This window comes from Uloborus diversus, chromosome 6 (assembly GCF_026930045.1).
Source record: "Uloborus diversus isolate 005 chromosome 6, Udiv.v.3.1, whole genome shotgun sequence".
NCBI lineage: Eukaryota > Metazoa > Arthropoda > Arachnida > Araneae > Uloboridae > Uloborus > Uloborus diversus.
This window is the reverse complement of record NC_072736.1, coordinates 54,194,027-54,213,706: the sequence shown is the minus strand read 5'-3', so window position 1 is coordinate 54,213,706 and position 19,680 is coordinate 54,194,027. Positions and strand designations below refer to the sequence as shown.

Here is a 19,680-nt window from a genome sequence, read left to right as displayed (position 1 = left end):
TTTCACACAAATAAAATTGTGCTGCCACATTAAGTACTGTTATTTGTTGTGTCCCTTTCAACCCCGATGATGGGGCAGAAAGGGACAGCAGATTACCCTACCGTAATTCATTGCACTGAACAAATTATTGGCGTTACATCTTTGTTACTATATTCTTATAATAGACAATGAAATGCTTTATAAACTGTTTTAGAAACAATAATTTCAATTGTGAAAGTTTTATAGAAAATAAAAGAAAACCTGAATTTGTCCCCTCCAGCCCCAGCCTCCCCTACATTTTGTATGTCAATAACAATTCAAAGGTGAAACGCACACTTTTTAGTTTTGAGACAAGTACAATTTTTCAGTTGATAAATATTTCAAAAGGTTTAGGCCAGAAAAAAGTTTTTTTTTGGTACCTGGGAAAATTTAGGAATTTGTAATTACAAATGAGCAAAAATTGACTTTTTTTTTTATCTTGAAAGTAAAGCTAATATTTTCATTAGTCATTCTCATGAATACATAAAAATAATGAAAAAAATGTTTACTTGGTTCTTCTTTTCTTTTTTTTTCGAATGAAGAATATGTATTTATGAATTAGTACTATTTCAGTTCTAGAGATCATACACTTGACTTTTTGATCTATCTACAGTGCATTGGTTCACATTTTGCACAGCTGAGTGCATTTGACATGTATCCAATTAAGGTGAACATATCGGTAGTGGCCACTGCTTCAGTCGTGCCCACTTCAACGTTTATATTTGAAAAAAATAGGGTTCCAGGTTTCCCAATGGATTCAAATGTGCAGGAGCTAATATCGTAAGTTAACATTTGACGCAATTTATTCCATTGGGATACCTGGAATCCTAATTTTGAAATATAAACCTTGAAATAGCCACGACTGAAGCATGGGCCACTACGGGTATATTTATCTTAGAACCTGTTTTTATTTATAATTCTGTTCAAAAAGCTCCAGAAGTCGTCAATCACTGCTTCCGAGAAGGATATAAATAATTTTTTCCATCAGCACAATTCTTTCGATTTGAAACGGTTGCTTTTCAATGTAAGTACTAATAGTTACGTAAAATAGTACAGAGCACTAATAGTTAATACAATAGCTAAAAACAATTATCTTCAATAAAAACTGCACACAATTATGTATTAAAACTTTATTATATATAAAAAAGGCATCACTGAAATGTTATCACAGGGATAATGCAAGGAACATAGAAAAAAAATATATCTTACTCTTTATCAGAAAACATTTTAAAACATTCAATTCTGCTTAACACTGAATATGCTTTCTTTTGATTTAAAAAAAAATATATACATTAAATTATGGTTCATTTAACAAACTTTTAATTTCCTCTTTGCTCATTGCATTAATCTTACTTTCATAGATGAACATAAAAACATTTTAAAAACATGACTAGTTTAAAAATGAATGACAATCCATTTCTCAGAACAAAATTTTTTTTTTCTTCTATTTCCAACACACAAGTAAGAACATTTTGGATAATAAGTTACTCCAGAGGTCTCACTAAAAATAATTTAAATCTAATGCTTAAAGCTTTGAAATCACCAATTAAAGTTTAAACTCATTGATAGAACAATATAAATAATCAGAGTTTTTAATGGAATTAATGTAATGCTCAATCACAAAAAAAAAAAAATCAGTTATGACTTTCGATAAATGTCCTCTAGTGTATCAGTAGAGCAGCCAGAAATTACTTCCTGGGTCTAGTTTTTTAGTCAGAACCACTCCTACTAAGATTGGTAAATTTGTGCTAAAATCAAGGGTTCTAGCCAGCGGTTGGAAGTTGACCTAGGGGCATGCACAGAGGGGGGGGGGGGGGCAGCTGTTGGCCTGGGTCTTAGCCTGAAGGTAGCCCGAGATTTTTAAGTTAAGAGGTAAAATATTTGTTGGGACATAGTGGTAAACAACATTCATTTCTGACGTGCCCCAAATTTTCTGTGCATACCCTGGGTTAACCATAAATTCTTCCCTGGCTGTGCGGCACTGAGTGTTATTTTTCCATTTTTTAATAAACATTCTCTTGCATAATTCTACTAAATTATTGTAATATTATTACATTCCCCTTCAGTTTTTGTAATTACGGTAGCTTGTAAACTGTTTTGAGACAACATGTTTTTTCTGCAAGATAAGTCTCTTACTAGGGTGTGAATCAGTATTTTGTAGCTTCAGTCACTAGATGCACAGTCAATGTTATGTGCTAAAACTGAATTTAAAAAATATCAAATGCGCATTTGAAAAGTTGAAAAGAGAATTTTGAAACAATGAGATGAAATTCAAAATTTCATTACTTAACTTAAACATATGTGATGTTGTCATTCACTCAAAGATTTCACTTTCTCAGCCACTAGAACAGAATAATTCCATTCAGAAAATTTGGCAAGCCAATGAGTGAGTATTTAAAGCTCACTCATTGGCTTCTACACTTCAGTTTCATTAATTTTTTTTAAAACGAGATATATGCAAAATAATGCTTTTTAATTTTAATAACTTTGAGTAGATATGCAAATCCGGCTTTACATAAAGTCATGTCCCTGGAATGTCCTAAAATATGAAACAGAGAAAACTAGGACAGAAAATCATGGAGCCTGAAAACTTTTGATCGCTAAGACTACAAAATTGACCAATTTGAAAATTATTAAAACACAATAAATATGAAAAAAAAAAAAAAAACTTCTAAATGAAGATGAAGCATTTTCACACTCTGAGGAATCATGAATGAAAAACTTGGTACAAAAGGTACTAAAATATTTTTAAATGAATGCAGAGTACGGGACAAATATGTTCTTCATATAAAAAATACAATTTCTTCAAATCCATTACTTGAACTATAGAAAAATATTCTTATAGGATTAAAATGCTATCCATCAATTCCACTTCCCAAGCCAGTCCACCGATCTGGAATCCATAAAAAGTAGCTGTCCATTGCTTCACAAAAGCGCATACGGTAAAGTTCAGGTGAAACAACTGTTGGCATTTTCCCATGGCCCCCTAAAAGCCCAGAAGATTTTATCATCATTTCCACTTTTTTATCCCAAGTAAAGGTACGAATATAATCTGAAAACAGAAATGTAAAAGATGATTAATTAACAAATTGAAAATATCATTCACAAGGGGAAAAAATCAGTGTCTGTATATTACATAAGTTTTACCTCCAGAGTAAAGAGCGCATTACACCGAATTTCTTTTTAAACTTTTATAATAGTATGTAATACTGTCTCGTAGCAAAAAATTGTAGCATAACATTACCGCAGGGAATGAAAAGAATATTTTTCAGAACTGGAAAATGCAACTACCATTTATTATTGGTGTCTTAATAAATCAGGACTTCAAGTTTAGTCAACAGTGCAGCATTGCAAGTAACAAAGCCAACAGAATGCTTGGGTTTATCAACAGATCTATTTCAAACAAATCTAGGAAGGTTCTGCTTTTATATAGATGTTTGGTAAGAGCTCATTTGAAGTCTGCTGTTCAGTTTTGGTCTTTTTACCTCAAGAAAGATATTTCTTTATTGGAAAGGGTTCGAAGAAGGGCTACTAGGCTAGTAAGGGGACTTAAAAATTTAGATTTTGATACCAGACTTAAAAAATCTAACACACATAGGATAGAGTAAAGGAGAGTCGACACACATGCAAACTATATCATCAATGGTAATAAACATTAGAAAGTGACTTTAATATTTATTCTTGTAAATATTATGTTCAATAACCAAATTCAAGGTCAAGATTGATTTATGTTTTATAATAAAAGAAAAAACGAAAAAAGAAAATTTTACCAAGGAGGATTTTTGCGCCTTATCATTTATTTATGATGATGAAATTGATCTTATTATAATTACCATTACTCTTTTTTCTCAAATCAAAACAATTAATTACAATATTTAAAAAAAAAAAAAATCAAGAGCATATATTTACCAATAATGCCAACAACCAACTCTCCTTTTTCTTCATCTAATCCAACAAGAAGAGAATAATCCATCACAGATTGTTCAGCTAAGAACTGTGTGTCATTACTAATGGCTGAAGTCAAAACTGTTTTGCAATGTGGTCTTATGTACAGAGGATTATCACAGGTGACTGAAACACATTAAATTGCAGATTAAACTTTTTTTTTTTTTTTTGAAAAATTGGCATCAATACACTTTTAAAAAATATGAAATAACTACATTACATAAATTTTTTTCTTAAGTATAAAATATTAAAATAAACAGCCAATTAAGATTTCACAAAAATCTTTTTGTGAAGATTTCTAATCAAATGTTTTCTAAAGTATAACACCTATTTTATGCTTCTGCTGCTCAAAAAATATTTTAATTAACCTCTTTACTCTTAAATTCTCTTTTCAGTTGATTGGCAATGTTTGTCTGGTGGTTTAGTTGAATTACTTCAAGTTTATGTTCATGAGTAAGTATTTAAATTTTAAATTAGAAATAAAAAAAATATCATGCTCGAGAATACTTAAGGAGTTTGTGATAAGGAACGACAATGTGTTACATTAAACAAAGCGTTAGTTCTTGCTTTGAAATATTGACATACGTTCAAACATTTTATTTTGGAGATTTAAAGCATTTAGTTAAATGAACATCCATTTATTTTGTAAAATACCTAGTTTTTGCATTATTATCTTTATTAAAAATGACTCATTTACATAAATATAATATTTTTCTGAAGCAAGTTTCTAAATACTCATTAAAAAAAAGAAAAACTGACAAGAAGGATATATCTATAAAAATCAAATAAGTATAGCTGCCTCTAATAAATACCAACACATTCAAGACAGACTGTTAGCATAAAGTTAATGTTGAAAATGGTTGGCATGAATTTGGCTTACAAAATACAGAGCTTTTAACCACATTAAACCAAACACACAGAAAACATGATAAGGTGGAATTAGCATACTATAGATAAACTTGTAATCATATAATAAAAAATTCAATAACATATAAACATTGAAAAAAAAAAAAAGAAAGTCAGCTCAGTATGCACTCAATTAAAGGTAATTAAAGTAAAACAACATATCTGCAAAATTGGCAATCTCTGATTAAACGTTTTATAATTAAAAAAAAAAAAACAGTATAACCCTGATTTAACAAATCTCAAGGGACTGGAAAAAGTTATCGTTATATCAAGGAGTATATATTATGCACTCAATGCAGTTAAATACGGACCAGTGAAATGTATCATTAAATTGAGGAAATCATAAAATCTGGTATTGTTAAATAGAAAATATACTGTAAATACATTTTTGAAAGAAACTACCTTTAGCTTAAGCATATTTTTGGACAGATTGAAACACTTTTAGACAGTAAAAACCACCTGTCCTGTTCAAAACTAGTTTCAAAAGTCCTAAACCCATCCCTGCATTAAATACCTCCCATGCAAATACACAGCAATAATTTTAAAATTAAGCATATTTCAATACATACCTTTAAGAAGATTTTCATCAAGAAGCACAATATCATCTTCCTGTAATCCACTAGTATTAACTAATCTATTCCTAACACTGCCTTTCAAATCATATTTCCTGGAGACATTTCTATTATAGAACAAATTCTCCATGACAAGCAGATCCATTTTAGTAGCAGCATTAGTAGCAGTATTTTTAAATCCTATTCGGTAAATCCCAAGAATTTTCGCAAGGAGTGTTGGTTTCTAAAATAAACAATCCAATTTGAAACTCATAGCTATAACATAATCAAAATAGATAAGTAGATAAATTGTAACAAGTTTGGCATGAAGTTTTTTTCATGATGTATGAGTATATTCAGAATGCAATGGGAAGAAATATGGATTTTTTAAATATTTGATCAATTTAATTTCTTAAATGAGTATAATAATAAATGATTAAAATATAATTAAATAAACAATATTAATATACAGTATATAGGAGTCTTATCGCCTTGATACACAGGGAATTTTCCCTTAAAGAAAGTCTGAATAAAAGGATGCACCAGATCCCTCAGAATATCTACAGTAAACAGCTGTTATCACCCATGGAGAGTAACAAGTGGCCCAAGACCATGCTAAGATATTACCCCCATATCACAAGAGAACCACCTCCGTGCTTCACAGTCAAAAAAGAGGCAGCCAAGAGAAAATACTTCTGTGGGCTTTCTAGACACATCAATGCTTCAGGCTGTCTGATTCATCAGATCAGACAACTAGATACTACTGCTGATGAATCCAGTTTTTGCGCGTTTGGCAGTATTGGCGTCACTAAAAAAAACGATGGGCTGTCACCACTGGTTAAAAAATGCAACGGTTCCATAAATTTTTGAAGCATGAAGTTTCCTTTAGACCACTAGCGATGACTTCATAAATCTTAGGGGGGGGGGGGCTCATCCACATGGATGCCCCCCCCCATGATGTCCCAGGAATGAGCCACATTTATGGGGCTCATCCCAACAATAATTTGTGGTTGTGTGTATCATTTTTTTGAAAGAGCGGCGAGTGCTTTTAGGAGTGCTTCATGTGAAGACAAGTTTCTTTTTGTTTTAACAAGTGTCAATGAGAGTTTTGATATTTTTTAGAAATTTGAATGCCTTATGAAACTATGAGTCAAGTATGAGGGGGGGGGGGAATTGGGTGGATTTCATAAGATGGTTTTAAATTTACAACCCCAATCACTGTATGCTCACTGCAGGGCACCAGGTTAGTATTCTGGGGGTGGCATTAGAGAACGATGCCCTACCTTATGTGACTGATGCTCTACATATAAAATTACACTTAAAAAAAAGTTCAAAATCTGGGGGGGGGGGCGAGTCTCCAAAGTTCCCTTCCTATAACCTCAACAAAGATACTCTAAAATTGCGTTTTAAGAACTTCAATTTCCAAAAATTTCGGGAGGAGAGTACAGTGCCCGCCGCTTATTAAAATGACATTCGTTCTGAGGACATTTGATTTTATAAAGCGGCTGATTTTACAAACCGGCACACCTTAAAAACAACAACATTTAAAAAAAAAATTTAAAGGTTTTGAAGTTTAAGTACTTTAAAAACGTAATGAATTATGTTCATTTATGAGTATTACAGTTGTCATTTTAACTAAATATGAGGAACATTCTCTTATACTTACATAAGAGTCTTAAAATATTGACGCATTCTTGTTTGGTTAGCAGAATTGCAGATCAAAGATTCAATATCGTTTGAGAGTTTACAAAATGTTTTGTAACGTTCAACATTACATTTTTCTCTTTGCTCTAGTTCATCGTATATCAACAAGCGATTTTCTGACATCTACTGAAGGGAAAAATTTGGCACTGTGATTTCTTCATCTTTTGAGACTGATTCCTTCATTTCTTTGTGTTTCTTTATCAATTTTTTATACATGACGCCCAAAAGTTTGATTTTATAAAACGGTGAAAGTGATTTTATTAAAGGATGATTTTAACTTGTTTTGGTATTGCAAGGATTCTGTTCTTTTAGATTTGATTTTTAAAAGCGGCTGATTTTATAATCCAGTGATTTTATTAGTGGCGGGCACTGTACCGACTTCCATCACTCCATCATCTAAGGTCATGAAAGGCGGCCTATAAAAAAATTGCATTTTTAGGACTTTCAATTTCCAATAATTTCTTTGATAGAGCTCCAAATTCCACCCCTTCCACAAACATTATGAAATATAGCCTATAGTAGGATTTTAATTTCAAAAAAGGAATCAGGGGAAAGCTTTTGAATTTCGCCTATGTCTAAAATCGCTAAAAGACTGTCTGAAGTTCATTTTCGGAAGTTAAATTTCTAAAAATTTCAGAGAAATGCTTCAAATTCCATTCTTTTGTGCCTAATGTTATGAAAGATGGCCAACTGAGTTTTTAGGAGAAAGATTTAAAATTTTATGGGGGAAAACCCCTAACCCTCTTTTACCTAACATGTTTGATGATCGCCTAAAATTGCTGTTTTGGAAAATCAGTTTCAAAGAATTACAGGGAGGAAATCTATGAACCCCATCGTTATCAAAGATGGCCTAAAAATGCTTTTTTTAACACTAACACAGGTGGAAAATCAAAAATTCATTTCTGTATCAGCAAAAATTCCAATTTTGTATCAGAACGAACAGTTTTGTATCAGAATGATCAGTTTTGTATCTGGTGAATTCACAGTTGGGTAACAAATTCTTTAAGTTTGTACACTGTCACTACACAGTTTGAAGCAAATACAAAACATTTGTAGCAAAAAAGTACATAAATATTTTTTAAATCCCAATTTGGTAGCAATATTGTAATTAAAAAAAAGTGCAAAAACTACTTTTAGTAAAGGTATGATTAATCATATTACATACCTAACTAGAATCTTAATTTGGTTCTGTGGTTTATTTGCTAAAAGTTGCCTGGTCAATTTGGACCATGTTCTACTTTATTATTATATAGATGGCGCTAAAAGCAGAGAAAATATTTTTCCATTCCACTTTGACCTGCTATTTCACTTTTCCCCACATTCCGCTACATCTTAATTTTATTAAAACATGAAATACAGGACTGTATAAAAAATAATGAGACTAAGCTGTGTTCTGAGAATTTATTGCAGGTATTAATGCTCACACCTGAAATTATTCAAAATAAGACCCTTGGCCTAGCACACACTTATCCCAGCGAGTCTTCTAAGCTTCGAAGGCTGTTTTGTAGTCTGCTAAAAGAATGTCCTTTAAAATTCTTGTACCAGAGCTTTTACGGCCTCCAGAGTTCCATGGGGATATCCTTTTAGTGATGTTTTCATCTTCGGGAATGCAAAGAAGTTTGCTGAAGCTAAATAGTGGCTGTAGGTGGGCTGGGGAAGCATAGAGATACCATTATTGACCAGGAAGTCCTGGAAGGTGAAGCAGGTGTTTCAAGCATTTCTCAAGTTTTCAGGGATGATGCTGTGAACTGTCATTTTATCAAGTCCAGCTTCATCTGTAACCATTCTCACACTTAGCCGGCGGTCAGAATTTAGCACGACACGCACACGTTCCACATTTGCTTACTTTCTGTTGGTTGACGGACACCCTGTTTGAGATTCATCCTCGACGCTCTCCCGGCCATCTTTGAAACACTTGTGCCACAGAAACACATGCGCCGTTAACATACAATTATCTCCGAACCAGGGCCGATCCTAGCAGGTGTGCAGAGTGTGCGCGGCACAAGGGCGACCAAAGAAAGGGGCGGCCACGGGCCGCATCATATAGTTCTTATAACCAAGCAAAATTCCTCAAGAATTTCTTACAAGATAACTTATAGTAAGAAGAATAAATATGCTGATTTTTAAATGTTCAATTGTCAAAGTATGCTTCGATTTCCCGACAGCACAGCATAGTTTAAGAAAAATAGAATGTTAGGGAACATTGTGTTGGTTCATTGTCCATTAATATCTACTCTTAACACACATGCTTCATTTGGTTGCAAAGTTTGTGACAGAACCGGTAATCAGCCATGGATACAGGGGAGGGGAAAGGCCCCCTTCTGAAGCATGAAATGGTGCCGTCTAAAAGGAGCACCAAGGGCGGCCACTAATGTTTAACCCCCAAGCTTTTATAGACCTAAACAATGAAGACATATTTTATTTATTAAAAAAAAGCTATATTGATTAGATACTCTCGCAAGCATTTCAAACAACAAACTATGTAACAAATTCTGTGTTTAACAATCTTAGATGCGTGGAGAGAAAGTGGAAAATTGCGACTCCCTTGGGAGTAACATATATGAATGACAAACTAAAATGTTGTACTTTTCCCCCTTTACGACAATTTTTCTGATTAAAATTTTGAATGAACTGCCCGGTTTCAGATCAGGTAGGAGGACAGGGCTCTTGCCCCGGGAAGCAAATTTAAATCTAGCTCCAAAACGAAGATCCAAAAGGATGCCATGACCTCCTTGACGAAACTAAAGAAGGCTTAAAATTGCGTTTCTAGGACTTAACTTTCGGAAAATTTCGCTGGTTGAACCATCGATCTTAAGGACCCAATTAAGTCTCTAATTCCCCTCTTCCACCTTAACTTAATCAAACATAGCCTAAAAATGTTGTTTCCAAAATCCAAAACTTGTTTTCTGACGACAGTCCTTCCTATCATCAAACGTCATATAAAATTGCTTTGGCATTTTTCGAAATTTGTTCGGAGGAGAACCCCGAAATTCATTCGCAAACATTACTACCAAAGACAGTCTCAATTAGCGTCTTTAGAGATGTTCCTAATTCCACCTTCTCTCACTCTCTCACTTAATGTATTGAAAAACAAACTAAAGTTGCGTTTTTCAAACATCAGTTTCAAGAACTTTTGGGGAAAGACCCCGGATCCCCCTTTTCTCCAACGCAATCACTATACCTGAAAATTTCGTTTCAAAAACACAGTTCATGAGGGCATACTGAACGCCCGCCCGCTCTTAGTCCCATCGTTATCAAACAAGGCTTAATATACGATTTTGGGACTTATATTTCTAAAGAATTCCGGAGGAGAACTGCCAGGCTTATGTAACTTTTCACGGCGCTAGGGCATATCCTTCAATCTTCGAGGTGAGGTGGACAAAAGTCTATAGTTATATTTTTCAGATATTAATGTTGAAAAATATCTGAAAGATCCGTAGAAGCTTCCCAGTTTTGTTAACGTCACCAAAGATAATATAAATTTCCGATTTTAGAAATATCCGCTTAAGAGACTCAAAATCCTTCTTTCCCAAAAATAGCCTACAATGGATTTCAGTTCTGAAAAATATTTTGGTTCGTAATATTTTCACTTTTCCCCTATTGTTTTCAAATCTAGTCAAAAACGGGTTTTTGAAAAAATAGTGCCAAGAAATTACCGGAGGATAGCCGCCAGATCCTCTCCCGTCACCAAAGACAGCCTAAATTTGCATTTTAAACTTATATTTAGAAATCTTTCGATGGGAGGCGATTGAATCCCCCCCCCCCCTCTTGCTACGTCAACAAAGGTAACACAAAAATTGCGGGTTTAAAATTTCAGTTTCGGAGATTTTTCGCGAAGAACGCCGATCCTTCCTAAGCTACGGTCTTAAAAAATAGCTTCAAATTGATTTAATTTTGAAAGAATTTTAGGGAAGAACTGCAACATTACTTTCACCTAAAGTCTAAAAAAGTTCCTAAAATTGCGATATTTGACGTTAATTTCGAAAATTTCTCCATGCACCTTGAATATAGGTACTTGACTCTTTTGTCCTTGCAACCAAACGCAACTAAAGATTAACTAAAAATATTTTTCATACGCCAATTTCGATAATTTTCTTAGAGCAATCCTCCTTCCCTGAACCCTTCATACCTCCCCCCCACGCTTCCCCTTCCTTCGTCCCTTCTCTGATGTCACTGAAGAAAGACTATAAAATGCGTTTTTATGACTAGTAAATTTTGGTATCTATTACTTTCTTCAAAGATATAAATTGTACCTAAGGAGTTTCTTACTATAAAAAATTTCTTCCCTTTTATAGGATAATCTTCTGCCCCCCCCCCTTTTTTTAAATTCGAACTTGGCATAGAAATTTAAAGAAAGATTTATATAGACGTGTTAAAGATTAGTCAAAAGATGCAAATTATTCTTGGGGACGGCACATTTGGTCTTTGCACACGAGCGGCCGACACCCTAGGATCGGCCCTGCTCCGAACGCTGGCTTATACATCTCTTAAGTCTCTGAGGCCGATTTACCAAGTTCCACACAAAATTTAATCACCTGACATTGCTTAAATGGTCTCTGCATTTTGGAGCTGGAACCATTATTTGCAACGGATGTACACAAAAACGATGATGCTGCTTGAACAAAGACTACCAGGCGACTGCGTACCAGAGTGAGTCCCACCAGTAACCCCCATTACCGACCTAACCATTTTGTGTGCACTTGAGAGGTACAGTCCCATCAGGAAGAAATGAGTCTTATTACTTATTATACAGACCCTGTAATTATAAAATATGAAATTAAATAAGCCAATTTAAAGTAACATAGGTTAAAATAACTTCCACTTTTCAAAATTGTTGAAACATTTACAGGATGCAAAAGGATTGAAACTTAAAGCAAAGCATGCAATTTTTGGCAAATATAAGCAATTCTCTCTTTACCCCCTCTTTTACTTATATTCTTCTGTTTAGCTTTCAAATGACAAAAAAATTTATGCCACAACTATTTTTTCTTGTAGTAAATGTTTTTGAATAATAAAATTGCATTTTTGGCACAGTTTGGCGCTAAAATTGCGAATTTGGCCTTTTTGCATCAGGTTGTATCAGAATTTGAAAATTGGCCCAGTTTGGTGCAATTGGCGCAGATTTTCCACCCCTGCACTAATATTTTAAGACATTTCCATAAATAGGCCCTCAAACCTACCCTCTCCCTAATATCACCAAAACTTGCCTGGAATTGTATTTTGGAACTTCTGTTTCGAAAATTCCAAAGGAGAGTTCTGATTCCCATTCCTTCCCCTCATATCAACACAGATAAAATACAGCTGCATTTTTAAGAACATTACTTTCAAAAGCTCCCTTTCCTTAACATCATTGAATATGGTATTAAACTGTATTTTTGAACCTTCATTTTCGAATAACTTCCGGGATGAATTCCTTTAATTCCTATATTTCTTCTAATGTTACCAAATATATTCTTCAACCACGTTTAAGACTTTAAATTTGAAATATTGACCAGGAAGAGCATCTGAATCTTTCCACCACCAACATCACCAAAGATCGCCCAATGTGTTTTCCGAGATACTTTTAATAATTTTCTGAGGAAGAACCCCTGTTTCTGTGCCATGTTACTTTGCGTCTGAGATCATGTTGCTAATTGAAGGTCTTGCTGCAAAAAAGAGAGCTCCAAATTTTAATTTTCAGAAGGTCAATTTTTAGATTAGTTACCTTGAAAACACCATGTTACATGTTGCTGGTTTGAAAAATTATGCACCAAATATGTGAACTGGCTTTTTCAAGGTACAGAAATCTGATCTTTTTTCTAGGGGAGGGGTTGTAGGATTACATACTTCCTTAGACTCCCTTAGACGTCTAGTCCCCCCAATAATTTTTGCAAGACAACCCCTGCTTTAGACCAGGGGTTCTCAAACTTTTAGACATTGTGACCCCCTTTTTAGACTAAGTATTTTGGCAGCCTCCCTAAGTTCGAACTCTGTCTAAGCCCCTAAAACAATAACTAAAAACTATACAAATGGTTAAGTTTTATCTTTAGACACAAGTAACAATAAAAACCAACATGAATTTTTGTCTCTTGAACAATTTTATAATAGAAGACAGTAGTAGACCTTACTGATTTTATAATCTTGCAGTAGTTTTATGAGTTTCTGACCTATTTTTGGGCCGTTTTGTCTATTTGCTGTGTTTTTATTAAAACACAGCAATGAATTAATTTTCTTTAAACTTTTCTTCCACATTCCGCGACCCACGGTTTGAGATTCCCTGCTTTAGACAAGTCTTGCTAAAATGGGGTTGTGGAAATGACTATATCTGACGTTATCTGATGTAAATATTTTTTGTGTTTTCGGACCATTACGTAAGTCAACTCTCTTTTATCCCTCTCACACACAGTTTTCTGTTCACTATCATACTTCTCAGATGACACATCACCACATTTCATGTATGTGCTGTCCTATTCACTGACTTAATACTATTTGCACTCCCCAAATAAGTATCTGATTCTGCCACCAAGCAGCCAGTACATCACACTCTAAAAATCATGACCTTTTCAAACTCTGTCAGGTCAGTCATTGTTGCGTTTTTCTGAATGTTTGGTAAATGCAGGCAACAGCTATGACTGATACCTTAACCCTCATGTCCACTCAGAGGTAAACTTGAGTGCAGAATGGCAAACGAGTTTTGCTTCTTTGAAATCAACCATACGTTTTTCATAGAAGATTGTATTATTTTGTCACCCATCTGTATACTGTGCAACTAACTACAATAATATTTCAGATGAAAACAGTTTTTCAGTTTGAGATTATTAAGATATTTAACCTGTTAATTGGGACCATGTTAACTTTTTTAAGCTGATTAAAGTAGTAAGTTTAAATAAAATAAAGAACTAATACAACAGCACATAATTTTTTTTTCATATTCAGCGTGGTTATGCTTAACCCATTCAATGACCAGCCCGAAAACCCTTAACGCGCATGCCGCAGATAACGAAACGGAGTTGCTTTTTGCTACGTTGTAATAACACTTTTCTCCCCATTTTGCTATCGGTATTTTAATGTTGTTTTTGCTGTTCAGCTTGCATTCGAAAATCGCTTCGCTTTATTTGTTTTTAAGCACTGAATTAAATAGTGCAATAAAATACAAGGTTGCTAATATGTGCTGAAATATTCATACACTTACGCATTACATAACAGGAAAATAGGAGACAATAGAGGATTGGACGAAAAGCAATTATTTTCATAACACTAATTATTTTATTGATTTATTTTTAGTTTTTGCTTTTATCTCAGTATATCTTTTTTTTTCTTTTACTGTTAAATGTAAGATGATCTATCTTTCAAAAGGCCTCAACAAAACATTCTTCAAACAATTGACTGATCGATCCAACGTGTGAGCAAGCGAATTGCATGGACAAAAACGCTTTAAGTGTGGGAATGATATTCTAAGAGGATAAAAAGTATTCTTCGGTGCCTTTTGATATATTGTGACACTTCAAAATGACCAATAAACACAGAGACATCCCTTTGATGGCAGGACTATGGTCGACTTTTATCGTAATTCAGGTGACTTTTAAATCCCTTCTGAATGCCTAGATATCAGTTACTCAAGCGTGGGAAGTATTTTAAAGATAAATGATTACAAAAGATCAAAACTTGCGGCTAATCCCCTATTTCCCTAAAGGATACTTTTGTGCATGCAACTAAAAGCCCCCAGCTGAGAGAGGAATAACTAGACCGACTGGGAGGTCTTTATTCTCCAAGGACCCTCTTTGCAAACATCCGAGCAAGTTAGTTCCATTCAAAGAATGGTCAGAAGGTTTTAGTGTTTTGTGGTCAACCCTTCCACATTATTTTCTTACAACAAAACAGTTTAGCTCAGAAAGGAATTTCAAAGCAAGCTTTTATGCTTATATGACGAAACATGTCTTCAGAAGGAAAAAAAAAAAGGAGATCTTGCATGAAATCGAGTCGGATTTTAAATCTTTTTTTTAAACATACTTGGATAAATTTTAGTTAGTTTCATATGATTATTTACTAATTATGGCAATTTGATTATTGAAAAGAAACCAAATATTTAATTTATATTTTTAAAATCTCATAAAAGAAGGTACAATTAAAACATTGGAGCTATTTTAAGACAATAAATAAAATCTGAAAAAGAATGGGAGATAAGGAATGTTTCGTTTCTTATGAGTAAAGCGTATAACAAAAGAACTCAAGATATTATCATTTTATTCGTACTGTCGTATCTATTTTATGTTTTACATAGACAACTTTTACGTATAGTCAATGCGGTCGTCATTTCTTTTTTCGCGAAATAAAAAATATTCAAAACCGTATCACTAAAAATCCATCAAATGGTGCCGCGTATATAAAAAGATATAATTTGCGTTTCAAAATATCATGGTTTAAAAATAAATAAGTAATAAATAATAATAATAGTATACAAAAAAATAAAACGCGTAGTAAACACATTATAATAAAAAAAAACATACTCGTACAAAATTAAGATATATAAGATAATTTTAAAAAAATAATATTGCGAAAAATAAATTATAAAATTTGAGGATTATGAACAATTTAGTGAAGGATACTTGCGTAAGAAGGTGGATTTTTGATAACAAGAAAAACATATTTTTGTTTATTTGCTTTATTCAGGCATAGAAATATTGATAAATATGTAAGGAAATATTTTCACACTTGTTCATCAGGAGTTCAAATGCCAGAATGCTAAGAAACAAAGCTTCCACGAAAAGATAAAAATAAAGTGCCTGATTATTTGAAGTATTATACGTGTCTCATCCAAGAGTACTTGAAAAGTTAATATCTTAGTAAAATAAAATAAATTACAACAAGTTCTGTGAAATACTCTAAGTTACATCCCTTTTGTCTCAGAAAAGAGCTTGATTACCGCTCCCCTAAAAGCTCCAGAACCCAACAGAGAAGCGCAATAACAGGGTTCTGCCCCTGGAAGGATCGCTGACACATATTCGGCCGAAGCAAAAACTGCTAGAATCGCCGTGACGACACAGGATCGTCGAGGGCAGTTAGGAACCATTTTCTTGCGACGAGCCTGAATCGGCCGGGGCAGTATTAACACAAACTGCGCGGCCGATCCTGTATCGGCCGGGGCAAGGAATGGGTTAAAAGAACATAAATCTGGGAATAAAAGTTATTTTATGGACTCAAACTGCTTTTCCTTGAAATCAAAAAAATAAAATGTTAAAAAATACCTGTTCTAAATAAGCTTTGTTTAAATATTGAAAATATGATGGTGCCAATTCCATAAAAGACTGTAGTTCCAATCTAGGCATCTGCTTCAAGATGAACCGATCATCTAATCAAAGACAGACAAACAATAACAATTGTTAAGCTTAGAAGTTTCACAAATCATTTCAATAAAAAATGCTGTTATATGATAACAACTATTGTGCTATTTTGTTAGCTGAAAAATCAAACATGTATAGTAATCCCCCGAAACTTTATTCCACTAATATCAGGGAAAGAAACTATTATACAGTTGTCCTATTTGGTTTCTTTTAAAAAGGAATATATGTAATGGAAGCACAAACTGGTCACCAAATGTTTTATAGGAGTATTGATAGTTAAAAATACAACAATCAGCATATGATCTTCTTCCACATGGCCACATGAGTCTTTCTAATCAACGCAAAATATTTTCCCTGTGCTAACTCATTGAATTTACATTGTTTACCAGTTGCTAGGAAGTGTGGTTATTTCCTAAGTGGCATAGCAAGAGAAAATCATAAAGTATCTGTGCATTCGCCTCAAAAGTATCTGCAAGTATGAAAAACGTTATACAAGTACAGTAGATAAAATATTTAATAATGCAATGCCTTTTGCTTGCATGTGTCCATAAAAGCAAGAGAAGAACTTTTTTTTATTAATTTATTTGCAAATTTTGAAGATAGCCAATGTTAGTCAAGATTATCAGACAACACACATATCTGCACAGCCATAAATGTATCCATGCACATGTGTGCCAAGTGCATCTGTATTGTTTAGCTATGCAGAGTGAATGGGAAAACATTCAACATACCTCTTCTTCTTCTCATTAAGAGCATGAATGTGATTCTTTGAGCATGTTTTAAAATGTTTATATCAGCAAGCTACCACACAACCAAGGGCAGTGAGAACTGGGTAAGAAGGAAAGGGGAGGGAGCGAGCCAACCACTCAGAATTCTTGTTTTAACACACCCTAAACAAGCCTTTTTTAACAATATTAGCACATACAATAAAGCTCTATACTAGCGATCACCAGTCGTCAACTGGCAACCATCTCATTGAAAATGGCTACTGAAAAATGAAATCCCAACTGTCAAAAGTGGCGATCATGAACTTCCTTTTTGTTATAAATAATATTTCACAACGACAACACACTTTCAATTCTATTTGAGCTTCTAGTAAGCATTATCTTGATTTTGCACAGACTAATTTTTATTCATTGTTCTCTCTTCAGACCAAATTTAAAGTAACAAAAATCAATGTTTCTTGACACTTGTAAATCCAATCACATTTAAAAAATGGTTCTTTTTTCAATCACAATTTTTTTCTTTTGGTAAAAGGTTCGTTTTTTCATTTACCACACTTTACAATTCCAAATTCTGTGAAAAATGATCGTGTGAGGCAACAGAAATTTTCTGACTATTAAATAAACCAAAGCTTGTACCGTATTAGCCCCCATTATCTGGCGTGCTGGAAAAAGCGAGGCTGACCAGCATGCAGGCCCGGCTCTTGGGGTAGGCGACCTAGATGGCCACTTAGGGCGGCAGATTTTGGGGGAAGCAAATTTTGAAGTTGAGATTTTTTTTAAGTATGAATATCTGTTTCAGCGCCATAAGATTCACTGCTTCAATGCTAAAATTTTTTTTTTTTAAATTATTATTTAGAGAGAGCTTGCATATGCAAAACCCAGTTTGGAATGTAACTAGACATTCACTTAAGTTTTAAGCCACTTTACTAATACTTTTATTTTATTAATATATTATTTGATATTACTATTATTATTATTCAAGGGGGAAGGGGCGGCACCTGTCAATATCGCCTAGGGTGGCAGAACTACTAGAGCAGGCCCTCCCAACATGACAGGAAAATCGAATTTGGAACTGATGTGATAATACCCCACCCTTGGCGACTTTTTCCTGTTGGCGCCAAGAAAGCGTCGTCAAGAAAACGATGTATGACGACATATGTCATACATCGTTCTTAGCGATGCTTTTTTAGCGTCAACAGGAAAAAATCAGATAAAAAAACACGATTAAAGCACTTCAGAACACAATATATATAAAAACAACATAAAACAACAACAAAAAACCATCACGAATATACGCTTCAAAAATGCCAGAATCTAGAAAGTTTTTGTACACAAAGAACAATTACTAGAAAGTATTTAAAATGCTTAAATCGACAAATTACTATAACAGCTCACCAATGAAATATGTACCAATAGAAATGAAAGCTATTTTCCAACATGCATTTCATCGAACAAAAACTTTTCTCATACTCTGCTATAAAAGAGCAAAGCGATTCAAATTGTGATGTTTAAAGCCGAAAACATCCCCAAAATCAATAACTATTTCAGCCAAAAAAACGCTTATTTACTCAAATGTATGATGTATGAAAAGTAAAAATGTCTCAACAGAACCATCCTAAACATAAACAATACAAAAATACCATACATTTATTTGCTATCCAGACATGCTTTCAAAATACCTATTATATTTTACATAAAATAACACCTTTATATTTTTATAAAATGCTGTCAACTTATTTTCAGAAATTCAGTACCTAAAGTGGGCATGTTCATAGAATGTCTAAATAATTCGTGGCATTGATAAGAATTAACTTTTAGAACAAAATAACCGTACTATTTTTGTAAAATTAATTTACATACAGTAAAAATAAAGTTAAAAACTACAAAACCCCTCAAGGATTTGTAAAAACAAAGAATTTCGAAAGTGAGAGTTTTTTTTTTGAATTCTAAAATAAAGAACTTACCTTTTTATGGTATAAATCCTCACACTCAGTCTTAAACAATGCAACATATGAAAATAGCATGTTACAGATACACACCACATTGGAGTTAACTTTTAATTAACGTTCAAGTTTGAAGAAACTGGCATTTTCTAATGTTTTTACTTCAAAACACAACTACTGAATTTAAACTAACACAAAATAAGCTTTCCTGTATGGTATATTGCACGAAACAACACCTATCTCTCCTGTGTAAAACCAAGTAAACAACCCAAGTAAACAAGTTTGAACAAGATTGCCTTCGGGTTGCGAAACACAGGTTACTTTCGCCAGGGATGCCATGCTTAAGAAGTTATCGCCTTATTGGCGAGAAAAATATTTCAATTTTGTGCAAAAAATCGGATGTCGCCAAATGGGGGGGGTATATCACATCTGTACCTTGAATTTTCTGGCATGCTTGATAATTCAAGATTTATTTTGGAACAAAACAAAAGGAAATTTCTTCATTCACTTTCAATCAGAAAGCAAATCACTAAAAGGAAAAACATAAATAAATCCTGAAAGTAACCTT

At 33.6% G+C, this 19,680-nt stretch overlaps 1 protein-coding gene across 1 annotated transcript in view; it reads right to left on the bottom strand.

Annotated features, from left to right (window-relative positions):
* Nucleotides 1-1,146: 1,146 nt before the first annotated feature.
* Nucleotides 1,147-19,680, bottom strand: part of LOC129224760 (1-phosphatidylinositol 3-phosphate 5-kinase-like) — a 128,101-nt gene continuing 109,567 nt past the window's right edge. Inside the window, exons 33-36 of the mRNA XM_054859308.1 lie at nucleotides 16,349-16,452; nucleotides 5,439-5,664; nucleotides 3,928-4,089; nucleotides 1,147-3,070 (exon numbers count right to left, since the gene is read on the bottom strand). Of these exons, the coding sequence (XP_054715283.1) occupies nucleotides 2,874-3,070; nucleotides 3,928-4,089; nucleotides 5,439-5,664; nucleotides 16,349-16,452 (689 nt within the window). The 3' untranslated portion in view covers nucleotides 1,147-2,873. The remainder of the gene's footprint in view (nucleotides 3,071-3,927; nucleotides 4,090-5,438; nucleotides 5,665-16,348; nucleotides 16,453-19,680) is intronic.